Raw genomic sequence first — 26,251 nt, forward strand, 5'->3', positions numbered from 1 at the left:
CGGGCGGCGGCGGGGCCGGGCGGCGGCGGGGCCGGGCGGCGGCGGGGCCGGGCGGCGGCGGGGCCGGGCGGCGGCGGGGCCGGGCGGCGGCGGGGCGGGCCCGGCGCGGCCATGGCGGGCGGCGGGGCGGGCCCGGCGGGGCTGCGGCGGGGGCGGGCCCGGCCGGGCCATGGCGGGCGGCGGGGCCGGGCTCCGGCGGGCGCTGCTGGGAGCGCGGCGGGCGGCGGGCGGCGCCGGGAGCCCCGCGGCCATGGTGAGGGTGAGGGGGAGCGCGGACCGGGGCCGCGGGGCGGACGGGCCCCTCATGGGCAGGCAGCGCGCTCGGGTCAGTCCCGGCCCTGTTCCCTCGGAACTGGGGGCATTGGGATTGCTCAGGCTGGAGAGGCCTCCGGGGAGACCTGCTTGGCACCGTTCAGTGTGTAGAGAGCCATGGGGAGAGCTGGAGAGGATTTTGGACGAGGGCGTGGAGGGGAAGGATAAGGGGGAATGGCTTCACACTGATAGAAGGTTAGATGGGAGATCGGGAAGAAGTTCTTCCCTGTGGGAATGGTGAGACCCTGGCACTGGCTGCCCAGAGGAGCTGCAGCTGCCGCATCCCTGGAAGTGTTCATCCAGGCTGGATGGGGCTGGAGCAGCCTGCGAGAGAGGAAGGTGTCCCTGCCTATGGCAGGTGGGTTTTAAGATCCCTTCCAGCCCAAATCATTCTGTGATTCTCCCACCCCACAGCTGATTATTTTATTTTACACAAAGCTCATAGTAAACAGCACGTGCAGGGTTCAACCTTCACCCCTCAGGCATGAGAGTTAATTCTAGTTTTTTTTAAGTGATGACTGTTTGCCTGAACTTCCTCCGAACAAACATTATCCATCACTCGGTCAGTCCCAGCAGCCAACAGCCCCTGAGGGTGGTTCGGGTGCCCACACCTCGGCTGCTCGGTCAGCATTGGCACCCGGTGCCCGTTCCTGCTTCCCTGGGGTCTGGCCATGCCCGTAATGAGCTGCTGAGGGCTGAGCATGGAAAAGCCATCGGAGTCTCCCACTTTATCTTTTTCCTTGCTGCTTTCTGCTCCATTTCTGAACATCGTGATGTGTCAAGGGGCTGACTCGGGACGTGGCCTCCACAATGTGAAACGCGCTCAGTGTTCAGCAGGGCCTGCACAAAATGTCTCCGTATTCCTATTTTTTAATAGGATCGAATTTCAATGTCTTCTCTATGGCCATGTGTCAGGTGAGGTGTCCAGAGGGCACCACAGTGTCCCCAGAACTGGCACAGGACATCTCTGTGCCAGCTGGACTTAGTGTTTGGGACACCAAAGTCCAGCAGCCCTGGACTTTGCTGTCTCAAAAAAAAACCACCACCCTCATGATTTTTTGTACATTTGCAGTCTAATTTCATCTCGTGCCAGATAAAACAGTAGATTTCAACACAGCCTTTAGCTTTGGTGATTTCTGTATATGCTTGGGGAAAAATAAAAAAGAAGAATGTAAGAAATTTATGCCTATGACTGCAGTTATAGCAATGACAAATCTGAAATTTGTGTTCTTGCAAGCTTAACATTGAGTTTGAAGTGTAATGACCCTAAATTTGTTCAGTTTGAGGCCTGTAAAACCCATCTCTTGTTACAGCTCTGTATCCCTCTAAACACAAACAGCAACAGTATTGCTGTTAGATTGATTTACTCCATTTGGGGCTTTTTATCCTATGTTATTGGTGAAAATGTTGCTCCTTGGCCCTCGTGCATCTTAAGGCCTTGCTCAGGTCGCATTAATTGCGTTAATTCCTGCTCTGCTCAGGCTCACAGCCCCATCTGGTGGCTCTGGGGCTCCCGCTGGAGCACCGGCTGGCAAAGGTGAAAACTCCTGAGCTGCTGAGCTGGTCCTCGCTGCCTCCCATGTCTGAGTGAACCTCTAGAGCAAAACTGCCTTTCTGGAGGATCTCACAAAGCTGAGCCAGCTGCTGAAATAAAGACTAAGCCAGTCTGAATGTAGCTGTACTGGGGAGAAAGGTTCTTCCTGCTGAAGCATTGCATTTATCATGAGTCAGAGACCCATCTCTCAGAATAAGTGGTCTGAGGAAGGGCTCATGCTCTTAGTCCCCACTTTTAGAAAAGGTATCAGACCTCTTCCAAAAGCCCCACAGAACATTTCTCTGTGGCTAGCTCTGGCCTTGTGTGTGGTTCAGCCCATTCAGATATTTCAGCAGAGTGTTAATCTGTCGTGTCTGTGCGCCCAGTGGCATCAGGAGGACTCCTGTCACTTCAAGTAAGCCATACTTAAACACTGGTGCTTTGCAGAATCTAGTGCTTTTACCAGTAGCTTCAAACTTTTTGTAATCGTGTGCAGGGTCATCCATGTATTGACATTTTTTTCTTTTGATTTAGTTACAAAGCTCTTTGTTTCTTGTAGAAGTCCATAGCATGTGCTGTCTTAAAAGTCCATCCCCACTTTCTTAAAATAGTAAAATACAAAGTAGGTAGAGTTCAAACTTCTGTTTTTCTTCTCTCTTTTGAAATAGGTATTTCCTGATATCTTTTAGCCTTATAATTGTACATTTAGCAAATAATGTAAATAATCCTTTACTTACCAGACAGAATGGAACATTTGGAAATTAAGTGTGATGTTACAGCGTCTGGATAATTCAGATGACCAAGGGTACAGGTATGCTGATGTCCATCTTCATTCCTGGGAGTCTGTTGCTTTTCACTAGTTTTGTACAAAAAGCATTTGGCTGAACTTACCTGTCCAAATAGAAATGGCAGGGTTTGGCTGGTTTAGGTTAAACTGGTCTGTGAAATTATAAATGGTAAGAAACTGTACAGTGAATTTTCCTATCCTCACCTTTGGACCATACATAACCACAATTTCATCATGTGGTTTTCTTATTGTTGTACAAAAGAGAACCTCAGCCTCACTTGTGCCATGCCTTTATTTTTTTTCCTCAACAGTCCTCCCAGTCTCACTGGTTGACGACAGAGGAAAGGAATCAAGTTTTACTGGATCTCAAAGCTTCAGGCTGGTCTGAGCTGGGTGAAAGAGATGCCATCTACAAGGAGTTCAATTTCAAAAATTTTAATCAGGTAATGATTGTTATATGCCACTTTTAATATAAAGGAAATGTAATTGCTTTAATTTCCATATGATCCTGATGGGAAAATATTTATATTCAGAAGTTTGGGAGTATCCTGGTGGAGCCAAATCCTCTTGGATTTGCCCTGATGAATTGCTCTCAGATTTTGATCTCATTAGGTGGAGTAAATTAATTCCATGTTGTAGTTGATAAGTAGATTTGTTCTATATTACACTTTCTTGATTCTAATATTTAGGTCAGAGTCAAGGTTGGTATTGTGGAATCAGAAAAAGCAGTATTTGATCCTGAATTTTTTTTTCCATTACTAGCACTCATAAATAAATGCTGGATATACATAACTGATGGGCAGTGGGGATCATTTTTGTTTAGGGAAATACGTGAAAAAAATAGGTAAATATAAGAAATAACAGAAACTTTTGGCAAGCAAGGTGGGAAAACAGAAACATTTCACCTTCTGAACAGGAAGACAAAGTTCTAGTATATCCTTGATTGGATTGTAATAGCTGATCTTGCAGTGTCTTTGGCACACAGAGTGCACAGTGCTGGTTTTTATTTACCTCACTGGGTTTTTGTTTGGAAACAGGATCCTGAGCAACATCTCACACTCACAAGAACTTGTCTCAGACATTAGTTGCAAACTTGCTTTAGAAATACTGAAATTGTCTTGAGATCCCTGTTCAGCTACATTCCACTGAAAATTCCCTTTCATGACATTGCTTAGAAAAAGTCACATTCCCAGAATGTGCATTTCCTTTCTGTTTTATTTCTGAGGGAGGGGTGAACTCTTTCTTGGGAGGGAAAGAATTTCCAGGGGTTTGTTGGGATGATGGGTGTCACCAAGCTGGTTCTTTCTCTCACTGTATACAGCGGGACATGACAAGCTCCAGTTTGGGGATGCTGTGGGTTTATTGGTGTGTGTAGGGACAAAGAGCTGTGTTGTGAGCTGTTTACATGGCTGTGGCTAAACCCAGAACAAGATGTTTTAGGAAACCACAGTGAGATGGATAAACAACAATTTGTAATGCTGACCCTTGTTTTGACTGTTTCAGTAGTTGCCATATTAAGGAAAGTTCAGGCAGTAGAGAGAAGGTGAGTGAGGTGAGCTGGGAGAAAGTAAAAGAGAAAACAACTGCAGAAAAATCCAGCTCATTAGCAGGACAGTACTGGTCTAGGGAGCATGTCCAGAACCCTGAGTACATTTTTAACCTGAATGTTAATACAGAGCAAACAGAACCAAATCAGTTCATTCCAAGGGCAGTGAAGGGGAGAAGCCCATGAGAGGGAGCTCACAGGAAGCCTTGGTGAGATGTGGAGGCAGCTGGGGGCTGGAGCAACTAGGAATGTGGCAGGATAGGAGTGACCCTTGGAAGAACAGAGATTTTTCTGACTTTGAATTTTCATGAAATTACATCTCTGCCTGGTTGTGGTCAAAGTCTTTGTTGGTTCAGCACAACTAGAAATGAAGTTGCGCTCAAAATTAATTAAAAAGAGTTTTTTCCCACTGTAAATTAGTAACTCAGTTTGATCAGATGGATTTAGACAGTCCCTGTCTGCCAATAGACAGGTGAGGAGACAAATCAATGTCCTGCACCAGCAGATATCTGTAAAACACATTGCTTTGACAAAAATTTACGAAGCTGTATTTTTTTTTTTTTTTGACAGTGTAGACTTATCTTACCTACCAGCTTAGGCAGATATTCATATGTCTTCCTGATTTGAAGGTGGATGGAGCATGTACCAGTACAGGAAGTTGAGTATATTTAAATTACCTGATAAATGATGAACTATATGTCAATACTTCTAGTACCTGTAGTCATGGGAAGAGTACCTTAAAGAAGTGCCACTTTAATTTTTTGGGAGATATTAGAACAGTGGCTTTCATGCTTAGCTGCTTTCATGGATGTAAGGCAGAAATGAGAGCAGAGGCTGAGAGTTGGGAGAAAAAGCCTTGCAGGTGGGTGCTCTGGGCAGCTCTGGTTGGATCAAGCGTAGATGTGAACATGTAAGGGCAGAATTTTAACTGTTGATTTTTATGGATTTACTGCATTGTCCCCTTTGCTGTTGCAGAGGGCATAAATAATTTCTTTTCTTGTAGTCCAGGAGCAGGCTCAACATGCAGATCCCAAGGGTATTAGATCCTTAGCTGGTATTAGAGAGCAGGTATTTGCCTTTTGATAAGTTGGAGCTGAAAATAAATTTAAATTATGCATGTATGCTTAAGTTTATTAAATTATGTACATATACTTGTATTTATAATGACTATCAGTAAACACCATATTTACTACAACCTAGGAAACAAATGGCAAAAGTGGAGCTATACCTGCCTTGAACTTTAGGAGAATTTCATCCTGCAGTGAAAAAATGGAACTTGTAGATACAACTGCTTTCATTTAATGCAATAAATATTCTATTTACAGGATTTAAAGTGTTTAGTAAAAGTCAAAGGACTGAGAAATGTCATTTCCTCAGTGATCTTCTTCCTGCCTTTTTACAGATGGCATAAAATCAGGTGTGGAAAAAAAATCACCCCCAAAAATACAAAAAAAAAAAAAAGTAGTTGAGCTGACATGAAAGGTATTTCAAATTTATGTTTTGCAGATGATATTGGTATGATTAATGTATTCATTGCTTTTTTTTTTTTTTATTGCTTCTTGCAGATAATATTCATGATGCATGGAAAATTCTGTGGCTTCAAAATCCATGCCAGGTTTACAAAGTTTGTGTATGTCAACAGATGTTAAGAATATAAACACAACTTTTATTATAAAGTTGTGCAAATGTGTAGACATGAGCTTGGTTTATGTACATTATTTTCAGCATGAGAATGAAATGAAACTTCTGTGAAACAAGAGTTATTTAGATTCCTGAAGCTTTCAGGCTGAGATTAGTTCAGTTAAAAGCGGTCAGCAGTGAGCTGCCTTTGTAAGGCTGACAAGCTAATGACACTTCTGGCTCAGGGAATTAGTTTGTAACCCAGAATTTGAAAGCACTAATGGTGTTTGTTAGTCTGAGGATACATTTTCACGAAAATGGACTTTGGTGGTACAATTCTCTGAAATAAGCTGGAAGGCAGCCTGGGGTTTCTACTGAAAGTGCTTGGTTGGTTTTGTTGCTGTGGCTTCCCACCAAGCACCAGACCTGGGGGACTGTATGCTCCCAGTATGTGAGGCAGGCTCCTGGTGGTTGGTGTTCTGCATCTTGTATAAATAAAGTGGTGGGGGGAAAAATGCAATTCAGCTGTAGAGGAGAGTGCTGTGTCCAGAAGAGCTGTGCTGATGGCACCAATGCCTCTCTTCCTCCATATGCCACTGAGCTATTGCCACTGTGGAGTGACAGGTAGGCAGTGGTGAATTAACACTGGAGTCTTTTACCTTCAGGACCCTCAGTGGAGTGCACTTGCTCAACGCCCCTGGGTTGAGTCCCTTTTCCAAAGGAACCTGTGCTTGGCTGAAACCTCTGGCTGTGAGTGAGGTTTTGGAGAGGAGGTGGGCTTGGAGCACTCCATGGCAAGTCCCAATTCTTGCTGTGCATCTGTGCTCGTGAGCCTCTGCATACCTCACATCCACATCAGGGAGCTTCTTTGGGGTCTCTCTCCCAGGCTGCAGGGCAGAGAAGAGTGGCTGGCGAGGCTTTCAGGCCATGGTCCAGCATCATGAAGTGATGTTGTCATCCGTTCACATCTTTGTGCTACTGAAAGAAAATGGTTTTCTTCCAGTGGAGCAAGCCCTCTGCTTCCAGTCTGCTCAAACAAAATTGGGAATTAGGATAGAAAGTCAGTTTATGCCTCCAGATCATGCTGGCAACTTCTCCCAGCATTTCAGGTCAGTTCACCTTGGGAGCAGTGATCTGGAAGAGGGGACAGGCCTGGCTTAAAGATGTGAATTTCTCCCAGTTTCACCTCAAGCCCAGTCCTGGGCTGGGCGGGCAGCTGCAAAAGGCTGTGAGTGCAGGATGCCAAGTGCTCAGTTTGGCTCCTGTATCCAGCTGCTCACTTTCCATGAATTTGCAGGAACATCTTAGCTCCGAGACTTCCATGTCTCTTGTCAAATTTGGTTGGATTTGACCAGAGGGTTTAAGGGGCAACTGCCTGTGTGATTGCGTTTCCGTAGGTAATCACACCAAGGCAGCAAATGCAGTTAGGAAATTACAAAGGTGGGCAAGTTTGCTGATGGTCAGGTTCAGAATTTACAGCTGCTTTCTTTTATAGGGTAAGTTTTTAATTAAGTTTGTTTTAAAAAAAAAAAAAAGATTGTGTAGGAAGTCTCCATAAGACCTCTAACGTCATTTTCTAAAATGACAGGAAATCAAATGCTCTAAGAGTTTTAAAGCTATTTCAGATACATTTTTTGTCTTTTGGGGGAAGAAGGTGGAGGTGGAAGATGAGTCTGAGTGGAGGGGACGATACAAAAATGCTATGCACTAAGATTAGAGGCATATGTGTCTCAGTGCAATTTGTGTCTTGGGTTTTGAGAACATATTTAAAGATGTGCTGCAAAAAATCTAGGTGTATTAAATAAGTTATTTTTCTCACTTTGCATTTCCTTTCCAGATTTGCTGTCTCTCTTCATTGGAATCTGGGAGAAAAAAGTCAGACAGAGCATGTTATGATACATGCCTTTTTCTTCTCCCTCCTGGTGATGCCAATTTTTTTTCTTTTGGCTGTAGGGAGGCATGCTCAGATTTGTCCCTTTAAATTGATGATTCTTGTATGATCCCAGTTCCACATCCAAACAAATTTGGTAGGATATGCAATGCATACTCTTGATTTCTTTCAAGTACTGGTGCCAGTGCCTTCAATATAATCTGGGTCCGTCCTTCCTTTTTCTACTCCTGGCACATTGCTTTGTTTTTTACATTCATCAAAGGTTGGAAAATTTGGTTTTATACATATAGGCAGTGTATTTTGTTTCCACTTTATGTACTTAATCTTTTGGCTGTTTGTCTAAAATACGTCCACGCCTTTTATGTATTGAAAACATTAAATCCTGTAACTTACAATCTGCAGAGTTAAAATGAATTTTATGGTAAATATTCAGTTGTGGACCACATCTCCAGCTTTTTATATGCCACAGCGGTCTTGTGGTTTTTTTTCTTCTCCATTGTCTGATAGTGAGGTCATTTTCAGTCCTCTTGAGATATTTTATTCCCAGCCAGATGCAGGCCATATATTAAAAGTAGCACCTGTGGCTAATATCACAGCAGCTTACCATAAATTTACATGGTAACTAGGATTATATCTGTCAAGACTGTTAAAAAATGTCTAGTTTTAATTTGATTTCCAGTATTGAAGGAGCTCTCCAACATTTTGCTTCATAACTATATTTTAAAAGTTAAAATCACTCCATTGTTAAGTTTTATAGCACTCCCAGTGCCCATTAAGTTGATTTGTTAAACGGGGGTCAGAATAAAGCAAGTTGGCTGCAGGAGGATCGGAAACCAACCCATTTGTGACAAATTTAGTCCTCGCGTGTGAATCTTCTCAGAGCCCGGGGAGTGATTGGATTCAGGTGCAGCCTGTGTCAGTTGTGTTTAACCTCAAAGCCTGAGCAGCCTCAGCCCAACTGTCACTTCAGCTAATCGAAAGTTGGACCTGTTTTCATACATTTTGGGAGGAATAGCTATTTTTAATGTAGTAGTACTCTGCCAGCTCCTTCTGCTAGAGTTTTGCATTTGATTGCCTGTCGACTAAAAATAAATTATTTTTTTATCCAGCTAGGTAGGTGCTAGTTTTCATATAGGCTTTCTGAAACTGCTTCATTTTCCATTATCCTTTGAGTCCTCTCCCATATGCTGTGATTTGTGCACCTGCAAAGTTATGAAAGTATTTCATAACTTTGGTAGTTATGTTGGTAGTTATGTTGTTCGCTTACTTCCCAGCGTTTATGAATACAATAACCGATTTACAATAAATCAGAATTATTTATGAGTGGGTTTACAGAGTTCGAAATATCTTTGTATCTGAAAATAATGAATTTCGGGCATATTTGCCTGTTGACATTTTCTTTTATTAGAAACTGATAGTGAAGTTTCTAGGACTGGCAGAGGTTAACCTGCAGGCCAAAACACAGTCAATGAACTGCATCAAGTATCTCAGAGCAGAGCACAGTAAAAATATATGATTCCTGGATGGTCACACCTTCCTTGAGTTTATTCTTGGGACTGAGTGAGTAAATAAGAGTTTCGCCTCTGAGTCGGCGGGTCAGGGTGCAGCTGTGGGACCTGGCCATGATCCACCTGCCCACACTGCTGCCTGCCACAGCCTGTGGGATGAAGGCAGTGCAGGGTCTGGGGGAAATGAGATGAGAGGTTCCAGGGAGATGGCTTGTTTGGAAGCTTATGATTCTCCTTCCTTGGCCTTGGAGAAGGAAGAGATGACGCTGGAGCTCTGGTCAGCATGTCCTGTGTCCAATGACGCTTCCAGCTAATTGGAAGTCACTGGTGAGAGGTTATGCAAAGCTTGGAGGTCTGTACTGGTGGAAATGTGTTATCTGATTGTTTCTAAGAAGAAATGAAATCCTTGGAGCTGGGAGTTGGGAAATAAGGTATTTATTTTGTTCTTGCAGCCATCATAGCCTGCCATGTACAAACTCATAGAATCCTAGAATGGTTTGGGTTGGAAGAGATCTCAAAGCTCATCGCATTCCAAACCCCTGCCATGGGCAGGGACACCTTCCACTAGATCAAGTTGCTCCAAGTCCTGTCCAACCTGACCATGAACACTTCCAGGGATGGGGCAGCCACAGCTTCTCTGGGCAGCCTGTGCCAGGGCCTCCCCACCTTCACAGGGAGGAATTTAATTCCACTATCCAGTCTAACCCTGCCTTCTGTCAGTTTGAAGCCATTCCCCCTTGTTCTGTCATTCCATGCCCTGGTAAGAAGTCCCCGCTTGTCTCTCCTGTATCCCCTTTAGGTGATGGGTCCTCCTTGTGCTGTTGAGTATCCCATCTCCTCTTTGCCAGGGTGGGTGTGTGCAGATGCCACCACCCTTGTGTCCTACCTGCCTATGACAAGTGCTGTTACAGTACCCACATTATAATTTCATTGTGGCACTGCCAGTGGTGTCAGGCCACCAGGGTTATTTAAAACATCGCAATATTAATAATTTAAATAAAGATAATTATCTTTAAATTGAAGACTCACACATGGGCATATGTCCTTCATCTCCATCATGCAAAATGTCCCATCCTGGCTGTGGTAGAGTTTGCATCAGTTTTGGTTTTTTTCCTTTTGTGACTTAACTGTAATTTGGCATACTCATTTTCTTGATGAGCTAAGCATATTTCTCCCTAGAACAAACCATTATTTTATTGTTTATAATTAGTGGGGTGTGGTGTTTCTAATTGCTGAGTTTCTCCCCTCAGTAGACCTGTTGTATCTCCTTTTATGCACTCCACTGCTTAAAATCTGCCCAGTTGACCTTTGGGCTGCTCTCCAGTTGACTCCAATACAAATGCTTTTCTTAACAGATGGATTTATTATCACTCAAGTAAAAATTATTGCAGCATTTGTTTTATACTTGTTGCATGCATCGATCTGAAGATGCAAAAGAAATTATTTGTCAAAATGCCTTTTGGATCTCACAAGCTGTCTTGTAGATTTGTAGCAAAAGAAGAGTTTATCTCTTTTTTTCAGCTGCACAGACTGATTGTTTCAATTAAACAGAATAAATAATGTTCTATCAGCCATATGGACAGTGCTCAAAGCAATAAATGGGAGCAAGTCAATCTAATTTTAGCTACATTTTGGGCACTTCCCATGATAAAACACCTTTGGAAAACAAATGGAAAATTCAATAGGTTTGAATTCAGTTGAATAGCTTCATCTGGGAAAATGCAAGTGTGACTGCCTCTTTTGACGAAAATGGTTATTTAGATGAATGTTTTTATCTTTTCAGTTAAGGAAAACTGGTTTTTTGAAACTCCTTTATGCAATAACATTTATTTTTATGGAGGGACTGGAATGATGCTGGTTAAATGCAATCCTCGTTGTTTAACCTTTTGCATCCCCTTGTTTTTGGAGCGATGCCTGCCTACAGTTTCAAACTGTAAATTGCCTTTAGCACCAGCAGCTCTCACTTTCCCATACTCCCACAAAGGAGCGACACGCTTTGGGATATTATTCTCTGCAGCTGTAATTAAAAATGGACTCCGGCTGGCAGAATAAACTAAAATAAAACTACAACGCCCCTATTTCAAAATTAACCATTACTCACCAAAAGCACATCAAACCCACTTAGCGGACATCCGTTAATCCCGCCGTGAGCCGGTTCAGGCTTTAATGCACACTGTTTTACACGTTAAGGGGTTTGAAGTCGCGGGCCAGCGCTGACCTTTCGCATCTGCTCCTCTCGCAGTAGGAATCTCCGCTCGCCGCTCCCCGTCAGGGCGGATTAGTGTGACGAAGTGCAGCTCTTCTGCTGGCTGCAGTTTCGGGTTTTGATCAGAATTATTTCTTTCACAAACAATCACGTTTGGCTAAAACGTTACATCTGCTCTGAAAAGCCACTGGCAGGGCCGTCGTTTATCAGGGCGAGGCATGTGGAGGTTTTTTTAGCCCTCTTTTATAAAGCTGCAAACCCACTTCACATGGCTTTTTGGAGGAGAGTTTCCTTTCTTGCTCTTCCCCTTGCCCTTTATTCCTTAAGTTTTGTTTGGCTGAGATGAAAAGTCATTTTGGACAAACAAGAAGCTGGGTGTGATGTCTTGGAGGGGTTTGGTGGGAACACAGTGATGAGTGGGAAGCCCTGTGCTAAGTCAGCACTGCGCTGTTTGGTTTATTTATTGCTAAGGATGCTTTGAAGGAAAATGTTATTTATTTCTAGGATCAGAGGGAAAAGTCCTGATTACATGATCTACCATGATTTTCCTTGGACTGGGGTGAGGATAGCAACAGACAGTTAAATGTATGTCTGTGTATGTCCAAAGTGTCCCTGGCTGAGGGAACATTTACTCTGTCTTACAATGGGTGGGTGCTCATAGTGAGCAAAAATACTGTTAACTGTACAAGCCCAGAATGTTTGGTTTATGCACATGTCTTGTAATGCCCAATCTCACAAAAAACCCAAGAGTTGTACAAAGGGTTTCCCTTGGTGGTTGTGCTCATTTGAATTTCTAAAAGAAATTTGGTGTTCACCAGAGGACTCAGAATTACTGTTTGCCTCCCTTCCTGAGTCTATGTCTCCATTTCCAGCTGGAACAATGCACAAGCAGTGTGGGTTGCCCAGAGAAACCTTTGTGTTCTGGTGAAAAAACAATGAACAAAAACTTCGCTCATCGAACATACTCTGTCACTTCCAGGCATGTGCTTAGAGCATAAGATGGGCTCTGAAGACAGTGGGTAATGTTGAGGTTGAGTACCTGAATTGTTGGCAGTTAGGTGAGCCTTGTTCTAATAACACAGCTTAATGTAGCTGCGTTTATCCTTTTCTCTGTGACCTGCTCCAGCCATTCTTCCAAACAGCAGAGACAGGAGATGAAGCTCAGGTTCGAGGGGACCCACAGATCCCAGAGGCCAAACCAGGCAAGGGACCTGACTGTGTGGAGTTTGAAGGATACCCCATCTTATCTGGGAAAATTCTTGGTCTGTCCTACTCTTTTGTCGCAAATGATCTGTTGTTTCTAGACTTGAAAAGTCTTGTTTGCCAAATAACATTTGAATTTTATGGTGCATTATAATTTAGCAGCCTACTAGTTCTGGCCCAGGTAAGTCTCCTCCAGAGTTCACTGCCCCTGTGTATTATCTAAACTCCTCTACTAGAAAGGTGTCCAAACATTAAAACTCATTCTGACAGTACAGTAGGACACCTTCAGCAGTTCAACTGAGTGAAATGATTCCCTGACTAGATCTGATGTAAATGGTCCTTAGTTTGCTTTATTGCAAATCTCTAGATCTATTTAGCTTCTGCTTGGCCAAGAGAATGATGGGAAGACCTGTCCAAATTCCTCAAATCTCCATCATGTTTCCTCTGTTGCGTGTTTGAATTGCTGGACTTGTCTTTAAAAAAACAAACTAAACCAAAAAAGCTGACAGGATAGCGAAAGATGAAATGGTCATGAGACCAACATCTTCTCTTAATCCATCATAAAGCAAAGCATCTCTTACCACTCTTTGATGTGTTCTTAGGATCATAAATGGCAAATATTTAGAGGATTATCAGAGGCAGGATATGATTGCCCTTGGATGCTCAGCAGAGATGTTGGATATTAAACTGATAGTGTGTGTAATCTTGGCCAAAACACCAAGGAGAATTTTGTCTAAGCATCCCTGTGTTATCAACAGCATGGATGGCACATGAAGTTCACTTTCATGTCTGCAGAATGAAATCATTCCTTCACATATGAGTAAAAACAAACATTGGAGAAAATTGCAGAATATTTTGTTCTGCTCCAGTCAAATCTGTTTCATCCAAAATGTGGCATGATGAGGTAATGAACTTCTCTGTTTTTCCACACCATACCTGCACTCTGTAAAAGTCAGAGGGTTTGAGAAACTTTTAGAAGTAGAACATTGACTTAAATTCATTCTGATTTGCTCTGGTCTAGGATACCTTCATGTCATGGGCTGGCACTGTGCTTCAAGGATGATTCATTGCCCTCTGCCTTAGCAGAGGGCTCAGGTGCCTGAATTCAGAAGGAACTGGGGACTCCCTGCACTTATTACTACTTTACTTTTATTGTGGTTTGTGTGATGGCTTTATTACAGTACAGCCAAGAGTTTGATTTGCTGGACCAAACAGTAGTTTTAGCAAGTCAAATTATTGTTCTTTCAGTTGTGCAGCCAAGAGAGTTTATAATTTTAAGTGCCTGATTACTTTAGCAGGTGCCCAGTTAATGGGGACTTCACTGTGTTATTTCGTGTTTTTAGGTAGGATGCAAAAAGCTCGTTTTAAAAAGTCATGTTTCTTGAAATAGCTTTTTTTTTTTTTTTTGTGCAAACTTCCTAAGGGAAACCTTTATATTCCATTTTTTAACACAACGCACACAAAAATGGCTTGGGATGTGGAGAGCTGCATTGAGATTATGACATGGCTGAAGGATTTCTGCCATGCTCTATTTCAGTCCTGAAACTTGGGATTATTTCCCTCTTTTTTACCTGGAAAGTGTAATTTAGAGATCTACAGTTAAAAAAAAAAAAAAATTAATTAGTCTATAAGTGCTGAGGGACCTGGGGGGGAAAAAAGAAAAATTAAAGCATTTATTTTCTGTATTTTGATATGAAATGATGCATCACAAATACCACATGGCCTAGTTGCAGGTGTGGTTGGGACTTAGGGTATCTACTCATTTTGCAGAAGTTTTATGGGCAGCTATCATATTTATCTACCTATAAACAAATGATAGTATTTTGTTATATGGTTGTATTGGCATTGAAACTTTTATCACTCCCAAAAAGTTTTTATGCTGCCTTAAGACATCTCCATGTTCTCTCTCTTCTTCTCCATCGCATCTATAAATCTTTCTGATGGAACAGGTGATCAGTTTTGGTGTGAAGCCTGTTTATTGAATCACCAAGAATATTATCTGTGTTCTGTTCAGGAAAACCAATGAAAACCTTTATTATCATAATAATAAAGGAGAATAGGAAAAAATATCATCTGCATGGAGGTTGCTGGGAAAGTCAAGATGTAATGAAGAAGATGGTAATACATGTAACATTTTGTGTTTTATTGTCAGTAAGAGAAAGAAGGCCTAAATTCAGAAGTTGTTAAAATCCTGATATAAACAGGCTTAGAAAAGATCACATTGAGGTTTGTTATGCAGATTGCACACAAGGGTTTTTTACATATTTGAGGAGCTTGAGGAGGAGAGCAAAGCAAGGAACAGCATTGAAGTGCAGCAGCTGAGTGCTTTCTGCCTTCCTCAAAGTCCCTTTCCTTGCACTGATCCATGTCCATTGACCATAGCAAAATAATTGAATTTGCTTTTCAAATTGGTTAAATCTCAGATGGGGCAAATGATGCTTGCATCTGCTTTATGATTGTTAATGGTTTTAAGGTGAAAGAGGGTAGATTTCAATTTGATATAGAAATAAATTCTTCCCTGTGAGAGTGGTGAGGCTCTGGCACAGGTTGCCCAGAAGAGCTGTGAATGCCCCATTCCTGGAGTTCTCAAGACCAGCTTGGATTAGGCTTGGAGCAAGCTGGGATAGTGGAAGCTGTTCCTCCCCATGGCAGGGATGGTGTTTAAGTGGTTTTAAACACACTAGATGGTGTTTAAAATGCCTTCCAGCCCTGTTCTGCCCTTCTGATTCTGTGATGTCATAGCTTCAGTCACTGCTGAGCTGGGAAGGTGAAGCCCTGCACTCCAGTCCCTTTGCAGAGCTGCATCTCAAGCACTGTCAGAGCTGTGATGTGTCTAGTGCTGCACTGGGTCAAGAGGGTGCTGAGTGAGTGCAAACTTCCCTTTGCCACAAGTGGCTTTTCCTGGGACAGCATTCCTGAAATTGCCTTCTGTCATCTCCTGCGGCTCTGGACATTGTACCGGTACCTGGGTGAGAAACGTCCCCAGCGAGGCCAGGCTGTGCCTCCCAGCTCCACTCCTCTCTGCCTCCATTTACTCTTCATGCTCTTCAAATTGGTAAATCATATGACAATAAACAGAAATACTCTCAGTGAAGAGAGAAGGGGAAACTGTTGTTTATCTGGTCAGGTGGTTTAGATTAGCAGTGATGCTGGTCTGTATTATGTTACTTTAAATCATAGTGTCCCAACAGGACATAAATTATGAAGATTGTTACAGTATGTTTCATCCAATGTAAGATCAACAAATTGGAATAATTTTTTTAAATAGGAAAATCAGTTCTTTGGCAAGGTTATTGTTGAAGAATTTAATTTAACTTGAGCTTTGCTTGCATTATTTCTTAATATAAAAAAACTATTTGCATAATGTATGAAGTATAAACATTTTTAGAATCAAAGGCAAGAATGCCTTTTCCAAGATTACATGGAGTGGCAAACTACTTAGAATAGATCAGTGTTTGTGCTTTTGCTGTCAAAAATGTTTGATATAGAGCTGGCAAGCTGGTTTCTTCACAGACATAATTGTAAACAAGTGTTGGGAGACAGAAACAGCATTCTTTGGAGAACATGGTGTAAAGGTTTGCACATTCTCTGCTGCACATCTAACAGCAATGTTTACAGCTGCAACAGGAATGTAAATAGGTAACTTTTTTTAGAGTGTAAAGCAGCATTGCATTTTTGTGTGAATGATGTATGCAGATAAGTATGGGGGGTGCGAATGATCAGCTATGGATTTTCAAAGAACATTTTAAACGCAGAAAAGCATTGACAATTCAGTTGGAAATTGGAGTTGTGGGTGTTTGGAGTTTTTAAGTTTCAGATATTGCTATGAAGACAGAAATGGCATCTCAATCCATGCCAGAATGTCTTTAGTATTCTTCCATCCTTTCCCCTCATTATTATCCTTCAGAGTTAAGAGCACTGCTTACCCCAGGTGGAGCTGTGGAATGGGAAGGTTGCCTTTGTTTACAATATTTTGTTGCTTGAGCTATTAAAGAGGAGAAAAACAAATTTCTACCAGTGGTTCATCAGGTGTTGTTCACATTCAGACCCTGTTGACTGCCCATGCCAGGCTGGAGAGAGTAGGGAATTGTAAGCACAATACCTGATCTGTCTTGTCCATGCCTTGAGGCCTCAGCAGAGAGATGGGGGACATGAGCTCTATTTTGGTGCATGATTATTTGCATTCTTAATTACTGTCCCGCTGTTCATGGATTGATGTTAAAAAGGGGGAAGCAATGAGAAGATGTTCACCTGATTTACGTTGTATATGAATCCAGACACAGACAAAAAGGAGGAGGAAAGTGCCTAATGCCATGTGGATCTAGTGTCCCTGAGGATGGTTCAGGCAGGTTGATGATGCCAACAGGGAAGAATCCCAGTACTGGGATTCCCATGGTTTTGGGAATGAGTACCTGTCCTGCTGTGCTGCCATCAGCTTCCTAAATACTAATTAGAGTCCTCTTTTTTTGTGTTTGAACTATGTTGCCATTTTCAGGTAAAGAGTGTAGCTTTGTGACATGATTTATGCATATTTATATGATAAAAGTATATAGTGGTGGAGTAAATAGAATCAAAATAAATCAAAGCCCATTTTTTTCCTGAGAGCACAAGAGAAAATGTTATGAGAGCCCTCATGACTAGCAGCTGATTCTGACTTAAAATATCTTGACTTTAAAGAGCTTTTTCCTTTTATCTGCTGGCTTGTAGCTCACTGTTAGGTAGTAATGTCAGCTTGATATGTGAAAGCTTCTGGAGTTTGGGAGTGAACCTTGTGATTGATTTTATTATTACAAGTGTCAAACTCTAAGGAGAATACATGCTGTACCCTGGGTACTTTTTACTCAGGTGAGTGGAGAGCAAATGTATTAGGTGTAGTCATCTCCTGTGTGTCAGTGTCACTGTAACCTGAGTAATTTATTAATTTCCCACTGATAAATGGTACAGATGCAGCCTGGGAGGCGGGGGAAGGGAAGACAGGTAGCCCTCGCACTGCAGAAGGTCAGGGTTAATGCTGCCTCCAGAATTATAATGACAGATGGGAGGCAGAAACCTTAATGTACTTGTGATTAGCACATGCTTTCCTTGGCTGAGTGTCCAGAGGATTTAAGAAGCCCAAGTGCAAACTTCATTTTAAAACAAACAAACAAAAAAAAAAAGTGTTCATGGTTATGTTGTTGAGCCTTTCAGCTGTTTTGCTTAAATATCTCCACTTGGAGTCAAGTACTGTCAGCTGCTTTTTCCTGGAGATGCACGGGAGTGATCCATCACGGGGGACTTGCAGTGGGTGATGTATGAGCACAACACAGCGACCTGTGAGCCTTTGATGTATAACTCATCAAGATAATGTTGGCAAGCATTGTACAAAAGCAGCGTGTTTAAAAAGTATTAAGATGAATGGATTCCTTGCTTAAGAAGTGTGAAAGGAAGAATAATAGCAGATTAGCTCCGGGATCCCGCCGTTCTCCCAGAGCTGTGCAGCGCTGGGTGGGGCAGAGGAGCGGATGGAATTTCATCTTTCCTCCCAGTTCTAACAGCAAAGTGTCTGGCCCTGCTTTTCCCATTCTCAGGCAAAAAAAGTAACACTAAGTCTTATTTTGTGACAGTGGATTATATCAGTTTCAAGAGCAGCTTGACCAGTCACAAAACATCATGAGAAAGCTGAATTCTTATAATATTTACCTTGGGTTTTTTTTCTCTTATTTAGGTTGGCTTGTTTTTCTAAGAGTAGCCCTCATTTTTATCTCATGGAGACATATTAGGGCCGCTAGTATTTAAGAAACATTTTAGATGTGATGTTATGGCTGAAGCACCATTAGTTTTTAGTTCCTCCTTTCATGATCTTAAAAGACATGAAGGGAGGAGACATACCAGTGCACCCATGGCATCTTGTCTGTGCAGGGTTGCTTCAATCCTTACTTTTATTGCTCTTCATGGTTTCTTGCAGGGACTCTGTACTCTGCCACCCCTCGGGTGGTGTGGTCTACATGTGGAGTTGCCTGAATGTCTGGATTCTATTTTAGCCCAAATGTCCTAAAAGGGTTAGGTTAAAAATGTGTCTAATATGCCTATTACTGAAAAACCAGAATACATCATAATATTCTCTACATCAAATTCTCTTTTAATACTTTGTTATGGCTTCTAGAAAATACACAAAACCTTTCTTTCTCCCGTCTTTTTATTTTTGAGGGAAAAAACAGATAAAGTTCTCATCTGGGGCCAAGGGACTGCAGTTCCCTATTATTAATAGAGTGAAAGTCAAGACTGTTGGGTCTCACTGTCATGAGTGAAGTGGTTGTCCCACTTTCATTAAGAAATGTGTGATGGTCTGATAAACTCTGCCCACCAGTGCAGTCTTGACAATGATCTTGCACTGCAGACTGCATAATAATTTCCATTATTTTTAATTAAATTTGAAGAAGTGCAGACTCCTGCTCAAATTAAGGTTGGTTGTGTTGCCGGAATGCAGTAATTACTTTAATTGATCACAAGATAGTTTCCTTGATCACCAATTAGACCAAATTACCGATCAAGTTTCAAGACGTGAAGAAATGTCCAAACTGATTTTGTGTAATACTGTTTTCATATCTAATCAAACCTAAAGATCTTTTCCTTCCAGAGCCAGTTGTATTTTCCCAAAGAAAGGTTAAGGCTCTACAAATATAAAGGTGATTAATAAACAATAGTGTTCCAATTCATTTAATTAGTAAAGGAAGTATTTAAGACCTTAGTGGAGATTGTGTTGGTGAAATTGCTCAGTAGAACCGTAGCTCATTTTTTTGTGAGACATACATTTTGTGTGTAATTAAAGTAAACCAAAATGCAAGGAATGAGTTGCTGTGGGTAATGTGCAGTGAGGGTGGGTAATGTTTCCAGGCAGAGCAGGGCATGCACAAAGGTGAGCAGGCTTCATCCTTCACTGTGACACTGGATTGTCCTGGTTGGGACAGTTGTGAGCAGCTGGAGCAACAAGCAGCAGGACGTGTCCTGGGAAGGGTCCTCTGTGCTGGAGTTTATTCCTTTTCATAGCTGGACAGCCTCAAGTTGAGCAGTCTTTGGTGGGATGAACAGTTTTGTGACAATGTCCATTTTATCCAGTTGGAGACTCTACTCTCTGTGGGGAAGGGGCAGTGGGATGTCGTGTTGGTGCACTGACTGGGGGGATTTGGTGGTCTACTAATGAGGAGTATTTGTCATCTGAACTGTGGAGGAAGGTCTACAGAGCAAATTAAGTTCTTAGAGTAATTTGCCTGTGAAATTCTCTCTCTATACTTTCATTGGAGCAATGATTATTGTCTCACCATCAGTGACTGTTTGCAGTGTGACCTGGGTCTGTACACGGGCGGGTGAGTTCCTGGGATGAACAGACGCCAATAGAGCATACACAAACCTGCTAGGGGGTTTTATAAATTTATTTTTATTTTTTTCCTTGCTGTTTATTTCTGTACAGGAAATTTGGTAGCAGACACATCACTGTTTTAAACTTTTGAGGATATATCTGTGTATAGATTGCTGTGTTGGAAATAGCATTCTTATGAAGACCCTGGACACTCTAAAAGCATTTGAATCATCACTATTAATGGAGAAGTTTTCCAAATCATTGCTAACATCTGATGCACAACCTGCAGCTTTCTACTTCAAAGCATGCTGCTGAAACATGGGCAAACTTTTAAAAGTAATTGTTCACTCAAAGCAAAACTAAACCAAGCGAGAGCTTCAAGGGAAGTTAGATTCTCCTGAATTTTGGAAAGCTCTTAGGTCAAAGAAAAAAAAGCTTTTTAATTGCTGACAGTTTGGTGATTTCCAAATGACAAACCTCATTGGAATGATTTTCTCTGATTATAACATTTGCATTCATTTGACTAGCAAAGCGACCAACAAAGTCATTTTTCATCTAGGAACCAATTCTTTTTTTTTTTTTCTTAAAGGTTTTTGCAATTTGTGAGAGGGAAAAAGACTTGAAACTATTATCAACCATTATATGTTATTCATTGACCACATGTTTGTTTGAAATGGTCATCACTTGGTGGAATGTGGGCTATATACATTCTCTTCCATAAATTAGCACTAAAAACCTACCTAAATCAGGTATGGTTTTGTGGAGCTTGTTGTATTATAATCTGAACCAGACTGTAATGTGGCTGTTTCTCCAGCTTTGCATGTTAATTCAGGTCCTGAACCCGATGGATGGAGCTTGGTATGAACAAAGCCGGCTGCCGAGAGGCGTCCTGCTCACGCTCCCAGGCCCTTCAGGCCCCACTGCATAATTACAGTCTTGATTTGCATGGACGTTCTCATTTTCTTTATAATGCAGTGATTTGCTCCTGAGTATTTTGGCAAGAGCCTGCTATTATTTTCCTTTTGAGCCTCTGATAAAACCTGTGTCCTGGGGGAACGTGTATGGACAGAGGATTGGAAAACCTCTTTTAAATCATTTAAAGGGAAAATATGTCTCATAAAGCAGAGGGGCAGGCCCACCTGCTGCCTTTTTCTCCGCAGTAAAATAAATAGCAAAATGGTTAAATGGAGGGATGTGTTTCTGGAAGCAGTGTTGGTCATACAGTGGCATGGTGCTTAATTGGAAATGGCACGTTTCTAAGATGCAGGAGGGGATGGGGGACTTGGGATGGATATTTAAAATCCCTGCTCATGCCAGAGGTAGAATCACTGATGTCATGCAATAGCTTTGAGTCCTGGGCTAAGTCACGTTGAGCAGGGTGATTTACCAGGGTCTGCAGGGGATCATTTCAGCCCTATTGAGAATGTACCAGTGGCATAAGAAGTTCAAATGCCCCTAGCACACAAAACCCAAGGTGCAGCCATCTGGGGCATCTTGAGGAGATTTTGAGATTTTGGAGTGAATCTTGCCAATCCACTGCCAATCCTGGTTGGTTGAAGAGCATTTTCCTCTTTGCTCTCTCTTTCCCTAGGCTTTTGGATTTATGACACGTGTTGCTCTACAAGCAGAGAAGATGAATCACCACCCGGAATGGTTTAATGTCTACAGCAAGGTAACACGTTCACCAGCCCTAGTTACTCACACTGCAGTGGAGTTAAGGAGACCAAACCACCAGCCCATTCTCTCTGCCTTTATTTGTAGCTTGTCTACAAGATAAGGGAATGAGAAGTGTCTCTATAAAGAGATTTGAGATTTTAAAGAGATGCTGAGATTTGCAGTGGTGAGGAATCAAGAATTAAGCCCTTTGCGCCTGCTGCCAGCTGTATGGTTGGGGCCTGTGGCTTCACCTCTCTGGCTGAGGTCTAAAAATAAAACAGATGCCTTTAAACTTTATTTAGCCAACCTGAATAAATTACTGTTTTAAAACTACTCACCAGCTCTCATTCCTGTCTGTGCAGCAGGTCAGGAACTCAGCAGTGTAGGGTAGCAGACAGTTGGTACCTAAATGGGAGCCTGGCAGTCTCAATTCAGATTTGATTTTTTAAAAATTGTAGGCTCCTATGTCTCAACATAGCAGCTTATAAAGTTTATTTATAATATTACCTAACTGATGGTGGTCTCGTATTCACAAGGGTTACAAGGATTACTGCAACCCTCGAATGAAAGGTGCTGTGTGAAGGGAGAAATTGCTCTCCCTTCAGTTTTATTTTGTAATACTTCTCATTGCATTGTATCACATTGTTGTAGCATTTAGTGAATATGTGCCAATCCCACTAAAAATGTACCAGAAGAAAGGACATGTGGACAAGCAGCCTGTAGCTCAGACCGTCATCCTCAGAGCAGGACATCCACCTCTCCTTGCAGCTGAAACTCCCAGCAGAGACTCTTACTCATCAGCCCTTCATGTCACCCTGTTCAGAGGACATTAAATGATGCCTGGGAAAAAAACCTGATCACCCACTCTTCCTGATTCTCTTGGATTTCTAGGATATTCAGAATTTGTCTTTTTTTTCCTTTTGAGTCTTCCCAAAATCTCAGTCAAAGGCAGGACAAAATAATGCCCAGCTTGTCATCTGGCTCAGTCTAAACAGACCTGTGAGGCAGCTGTGTCACCTATATGTTTTTTTTTTAATTAATCTGCACCAAGCTTAAGAATTTTTTCACCTTTGGGATGCTAGTTCTTAACAAAATATGAGCCCCTAACCCAGCTCTTGGCAGCTTGGTCACTTTCCCAGGTTCTTCATGAAACTGATCCATGGAATTTAAATGTAAAGAGCGAATGATTTAATCAGATACCTCCTCTTGGATGAAACCCAAGAATACAAAGCCTGTGTTATTCTGCAGAAGGCTCATCTGGTGAGATTCCAGGCTCTGTAAAGCCTCCTCACCTAAAGTGTCTTCTGGTTTACATGAGCAGGGAGGGTCCAGCTTGGTGCTTGCCAGGAGCACCAAGTAAAACCAGCTCACTGCAGAGAGACACAATGTTCCAAATGACCTGCTGTTCTGTCTGCATGTCAGAGATCAAAATGCCTTTGTAACCTCCTTCTTTTCCTTTTGACAGGTTCAGATAACTCTGATTTCCCATGACTGCGGTGGGCTGACCAAGAGAGATGTGAAGCTGGCTCAGTTTATTGACAAAGCTGCTGCCTCAGTTTAATCAGGATATAAATAGCTTTAATACAGTGTGCACCTATATTTTGTTTTCAAATGGTATCTCTCTTTCCTTGTAATCCTGATTTCCAAAACCCGTAAAGGGAAGATACTTTGTAAAAGGAGTGGCTGAGCTTTTCTGACCTTCAGTATTTTAGTCTTGAGACTCCTTTGGATACCTGTGCTTGTCCTTTCCCATTGCTGGTTCTGCAGGAGGATGCAGTGGATAAACCAGCAATAAATAAGTTTTGAACAATACTTTTTTAGAAACTAAACTGTGCTGGAATGAAACCAGGAGCCCACCCATGTGTGCTGGTGTTTCCCAAGCTCAAAGGGACTGGTGGCAGCTGCCATATGAGCTTCCCCCAGGCCTGGCCACTTCCCTCCTATAGGTTTGTACATCTCTGCACTTCAAACAATGTACAAGCAGCCCGGCCAGGTCAGTCTCCTCTGACTTGGTACCATCATCTCTGCCAGTGACCAGTGCAAGGACACTGGGGAGAGCAGTGCAAGCTGCTGCTGATGTGTCCTTGGAGTTGCAGCTCAACTGGCAGGAACAGCTGTATCCAGAGCTGCTGCTCAAGAGCCATTCCCCATCTGAGAGTATAGAATCACATAAGCACAGACTGGTTTGGGTTGGAAGGAACCTTAAAGCTCATCTTGTTTCAACCCCCTGCTGTGGGCAGGGTCACTTTCCACTAGACCAGTTTGCTCCAAGCCTCACCCAGGCTGGCTTGGACACTCCCAGGTGCAGGACTGGATCTTGGAGTTGCTGAAAACTTTAGCGCCGGAACCACAAATACAAAATGCCCTGGTGAGCTCCCAGCTCCCACACCATTAAATGAAGCACGTGCTTAAATGCTTGGCCAGGTCAGTGCCCAGCTCCCTGCAGGATTGAGCCACTGTTGGTGTTGTAATGCTCCAGTACTTGCTGGATCAGACCGGGGCTGGCTTGGCCAAGTGCCCAGAGCCCTGGCCGGGGCTGCCGGCGGTGAAGGAAGCGGCATTAGCAGGATTCTTGCTAAGCTGGGCTTGACTGAAGCTATGCTCACCCACTTTTTTTTTCATAGCTAGAATTACTCGTCGCAAACACTATTGCAGGAGTTGCAGATCCCACTGACAACATTTAAAATAGTTTCTTCCGTGGTTTGAATGTCTTTGTTTTTATCCTATGATCCTCCCCGAGACAGATTTCCAGCGCCGGCAGGGAGATTTCATCCTGCCTAAAGCTTGCAGGAGGGCCTCTCCCCCTGCAGTCCCCTGCCGAGTGTCCCCAGCGTGCTCTGGCATGCCCTGCGAGCAGCTCGGGGTGCGGTGCTGCGGGAGATTGACACCTCCGAAATGCCGGAGCGCATTGCTCAGATGGCACCGGCGGCACAGCCACCAGCTACCGAGAAAAGAGATGCGCGAGTGCCAAAATCTATATCGGGGCTGCGTGCGAGGTGTGTGGTCTCTCAGATATTTTGGGATGCAAAATGCCATTAGCTGCCACCCAAGTGACTGTCGATAAAATGAGAAAGATATTTTTTGTAAATCCTTAGCAAACACACCATCACGTGCTAATTGGTCACACACAGGAAGCAAGATGCTGGGGTTTATTGTCAGTAACCCTGCTTGGGATATCAAGTTAATACCTAAAAAGACCCAAATTCAAACTACGTGCTCAGCTGTTCTTTTCTCACAAGTGCCTTTCCCCAGTGAAGTGGAGGATTTCCCTGATATGGTTTGAAAATGGTCACTGCTGTGAAGAGCGAATAAAACTAAAACAAACAACCAGGCTGTGATGTCTCCTGTTACTGGTGGGGAAGTGAAATGAGCTTCACCCAAAGTTTTGACAGCATCTCTAATAAAGTGTGTAAAGTCTGTTGTTCAGAATTGGCTTTGAATAAAACCAATAAAATCAAATTCCTACTTTGTAATTTGTTTCTTTATTATTGTACATATGTGACAAAGCTGTTTAGTTTGAAGATAAATTTAAGATAAATAATACTTAGTTACTGGGAGGTCTTTGGTTTAGAATATTGATATTTATTTACATACTCTGAGGAAAAAAATCCCTATCAACTAATTCAGCTCAGAGAGCTGCACTGTCTGGCTATGGCACAAATCTGTCCTGGGGGTGTTGAGAATCCTGACCAGCAAAGAGGTAAAAATACTCAGGAATGAGAAGGATGAAGCTTGGAAATGAAGCTTTGAAATGCTTCGTTTTATGCTCAGTGCTTGTTTAGCCATAATTTTAGTCATTTAGCCATAATGAAGTCTGGGGCATCCCAGACTTGTAAGCAAGGTGAGCATTGCTATGAAATATAAATAATAATATAAAAATAGGAAATGGAGAAGGGATGCACAATATCCATGAGCTGGAACTTTACAGCAAACTTGGACATCCACAAGCAAGGATTTAGTGGTAGGCGCTGGTTTGGGGCCAGAAAACTCAGCCTAAGGCTCCTCTTGAGAAGAACATAATTTGCTCTGCTCTGAGCAGAAGTAGCCAGAGGTTACAAGGTTTGGGCCTTTCCCAGGTGGTGGCATTGCTGGAGCTATTCTGCTCTGTGAAGATGGGGCTCAGAAATGGGCTGTCCAAAATGCAGCTTCCTCTGCTGTGCTGGCTGCTCCTCCTGGGCAGCTCGGTACCTGCTCCCCAAGAGCCCAGAGTTGCACCCCAAGGCTGAGTGTTGCTGCTCCTGCAGTCGCCTTTCCCTGTTTGCTTCCATGTTCAGATCACCAGTCTCCAGGTTGAATATTCCCCTAGATTGCTAGGTGGTTTTTTGCTTTAAGGCTCATTGTAGCTTGAAATATTTGGATAATCCATCAGAAACAGCCTTCTTGCTGGCAACTCCCCTGTGTTGAGACTGATATTACTTACTGTGTCACCCCCACCAACCTTGACCATGGTGTATGGGAAACACTGTCCCTAGGAGACCCTCCAGTAGTGCTCTGTGGCCACAGGAAATTAAAAAGCAAAACCTCAAGGCTGAGAGAGCAGAGTAGAAGAGATGCCTGCAGTGTGCTGTGTGTTGGGATCACTGCTCGGCTCCTGCTCGGCTGTAGATCAGACCTTCACAGCATCAGCTCTGAAACAGGGCCAGAGAATAATC

At 42.7% G+C, this 26,251-nt stretch overlaps 1 protein-coding gene across 2 annotated transcripts; it reads left to right on the forward strand.

The window, feature by feature from the left end:
• The first annotated feature begins 139 nt into the window (after positions 1–139).
• On the forward strand, positions 140–25,058 carry PCBD2 (pterin-4 alpha-carbinolamine dehydratase 2). Of its 2 annotated transcripts, none has more exons than XM_030283875.4 (4): positions 140–325; positions 2,945–3,076; positions 21,535–21,615; positions 23,065–25,058. In XM_030283875.4, the coding sequence occupies exons 1-4, from the start codon at positions 170–172 to the stop codon at positions 23,158–23,160; spliced, it is 465 nt and encodes a 154-aa protein (XP_030139735.2). In that variant the 5' UTR covers positions 140–169; the 3' UTR covers positions 23,161–25,058. The 2 variants fall into 2 exon arrangements, with proteins under 2 accessions (XP_030139735.2, XP_030139734.1); XM_030283874.4 differs by having other exon boundaries at positions 140–253.
• The last annotated feature ends 1,193 nt before the right edge of the window (positions 25,059–26,251 follow it).

The sequence above is a fragment of the Taeniopygia guttata genome, chromosome 13 (assembly GCF_048771995.1).
Source record: "Taeniopygia guttata chromosome 13, bTaeGut7.mat, whole genome shotgun sequence".
NCBI lineage: Eukaryota > Metazoa > Chordata > Aves > Passeriformes > Estrildidae > Taeniopygia > Taeniopygia guttata.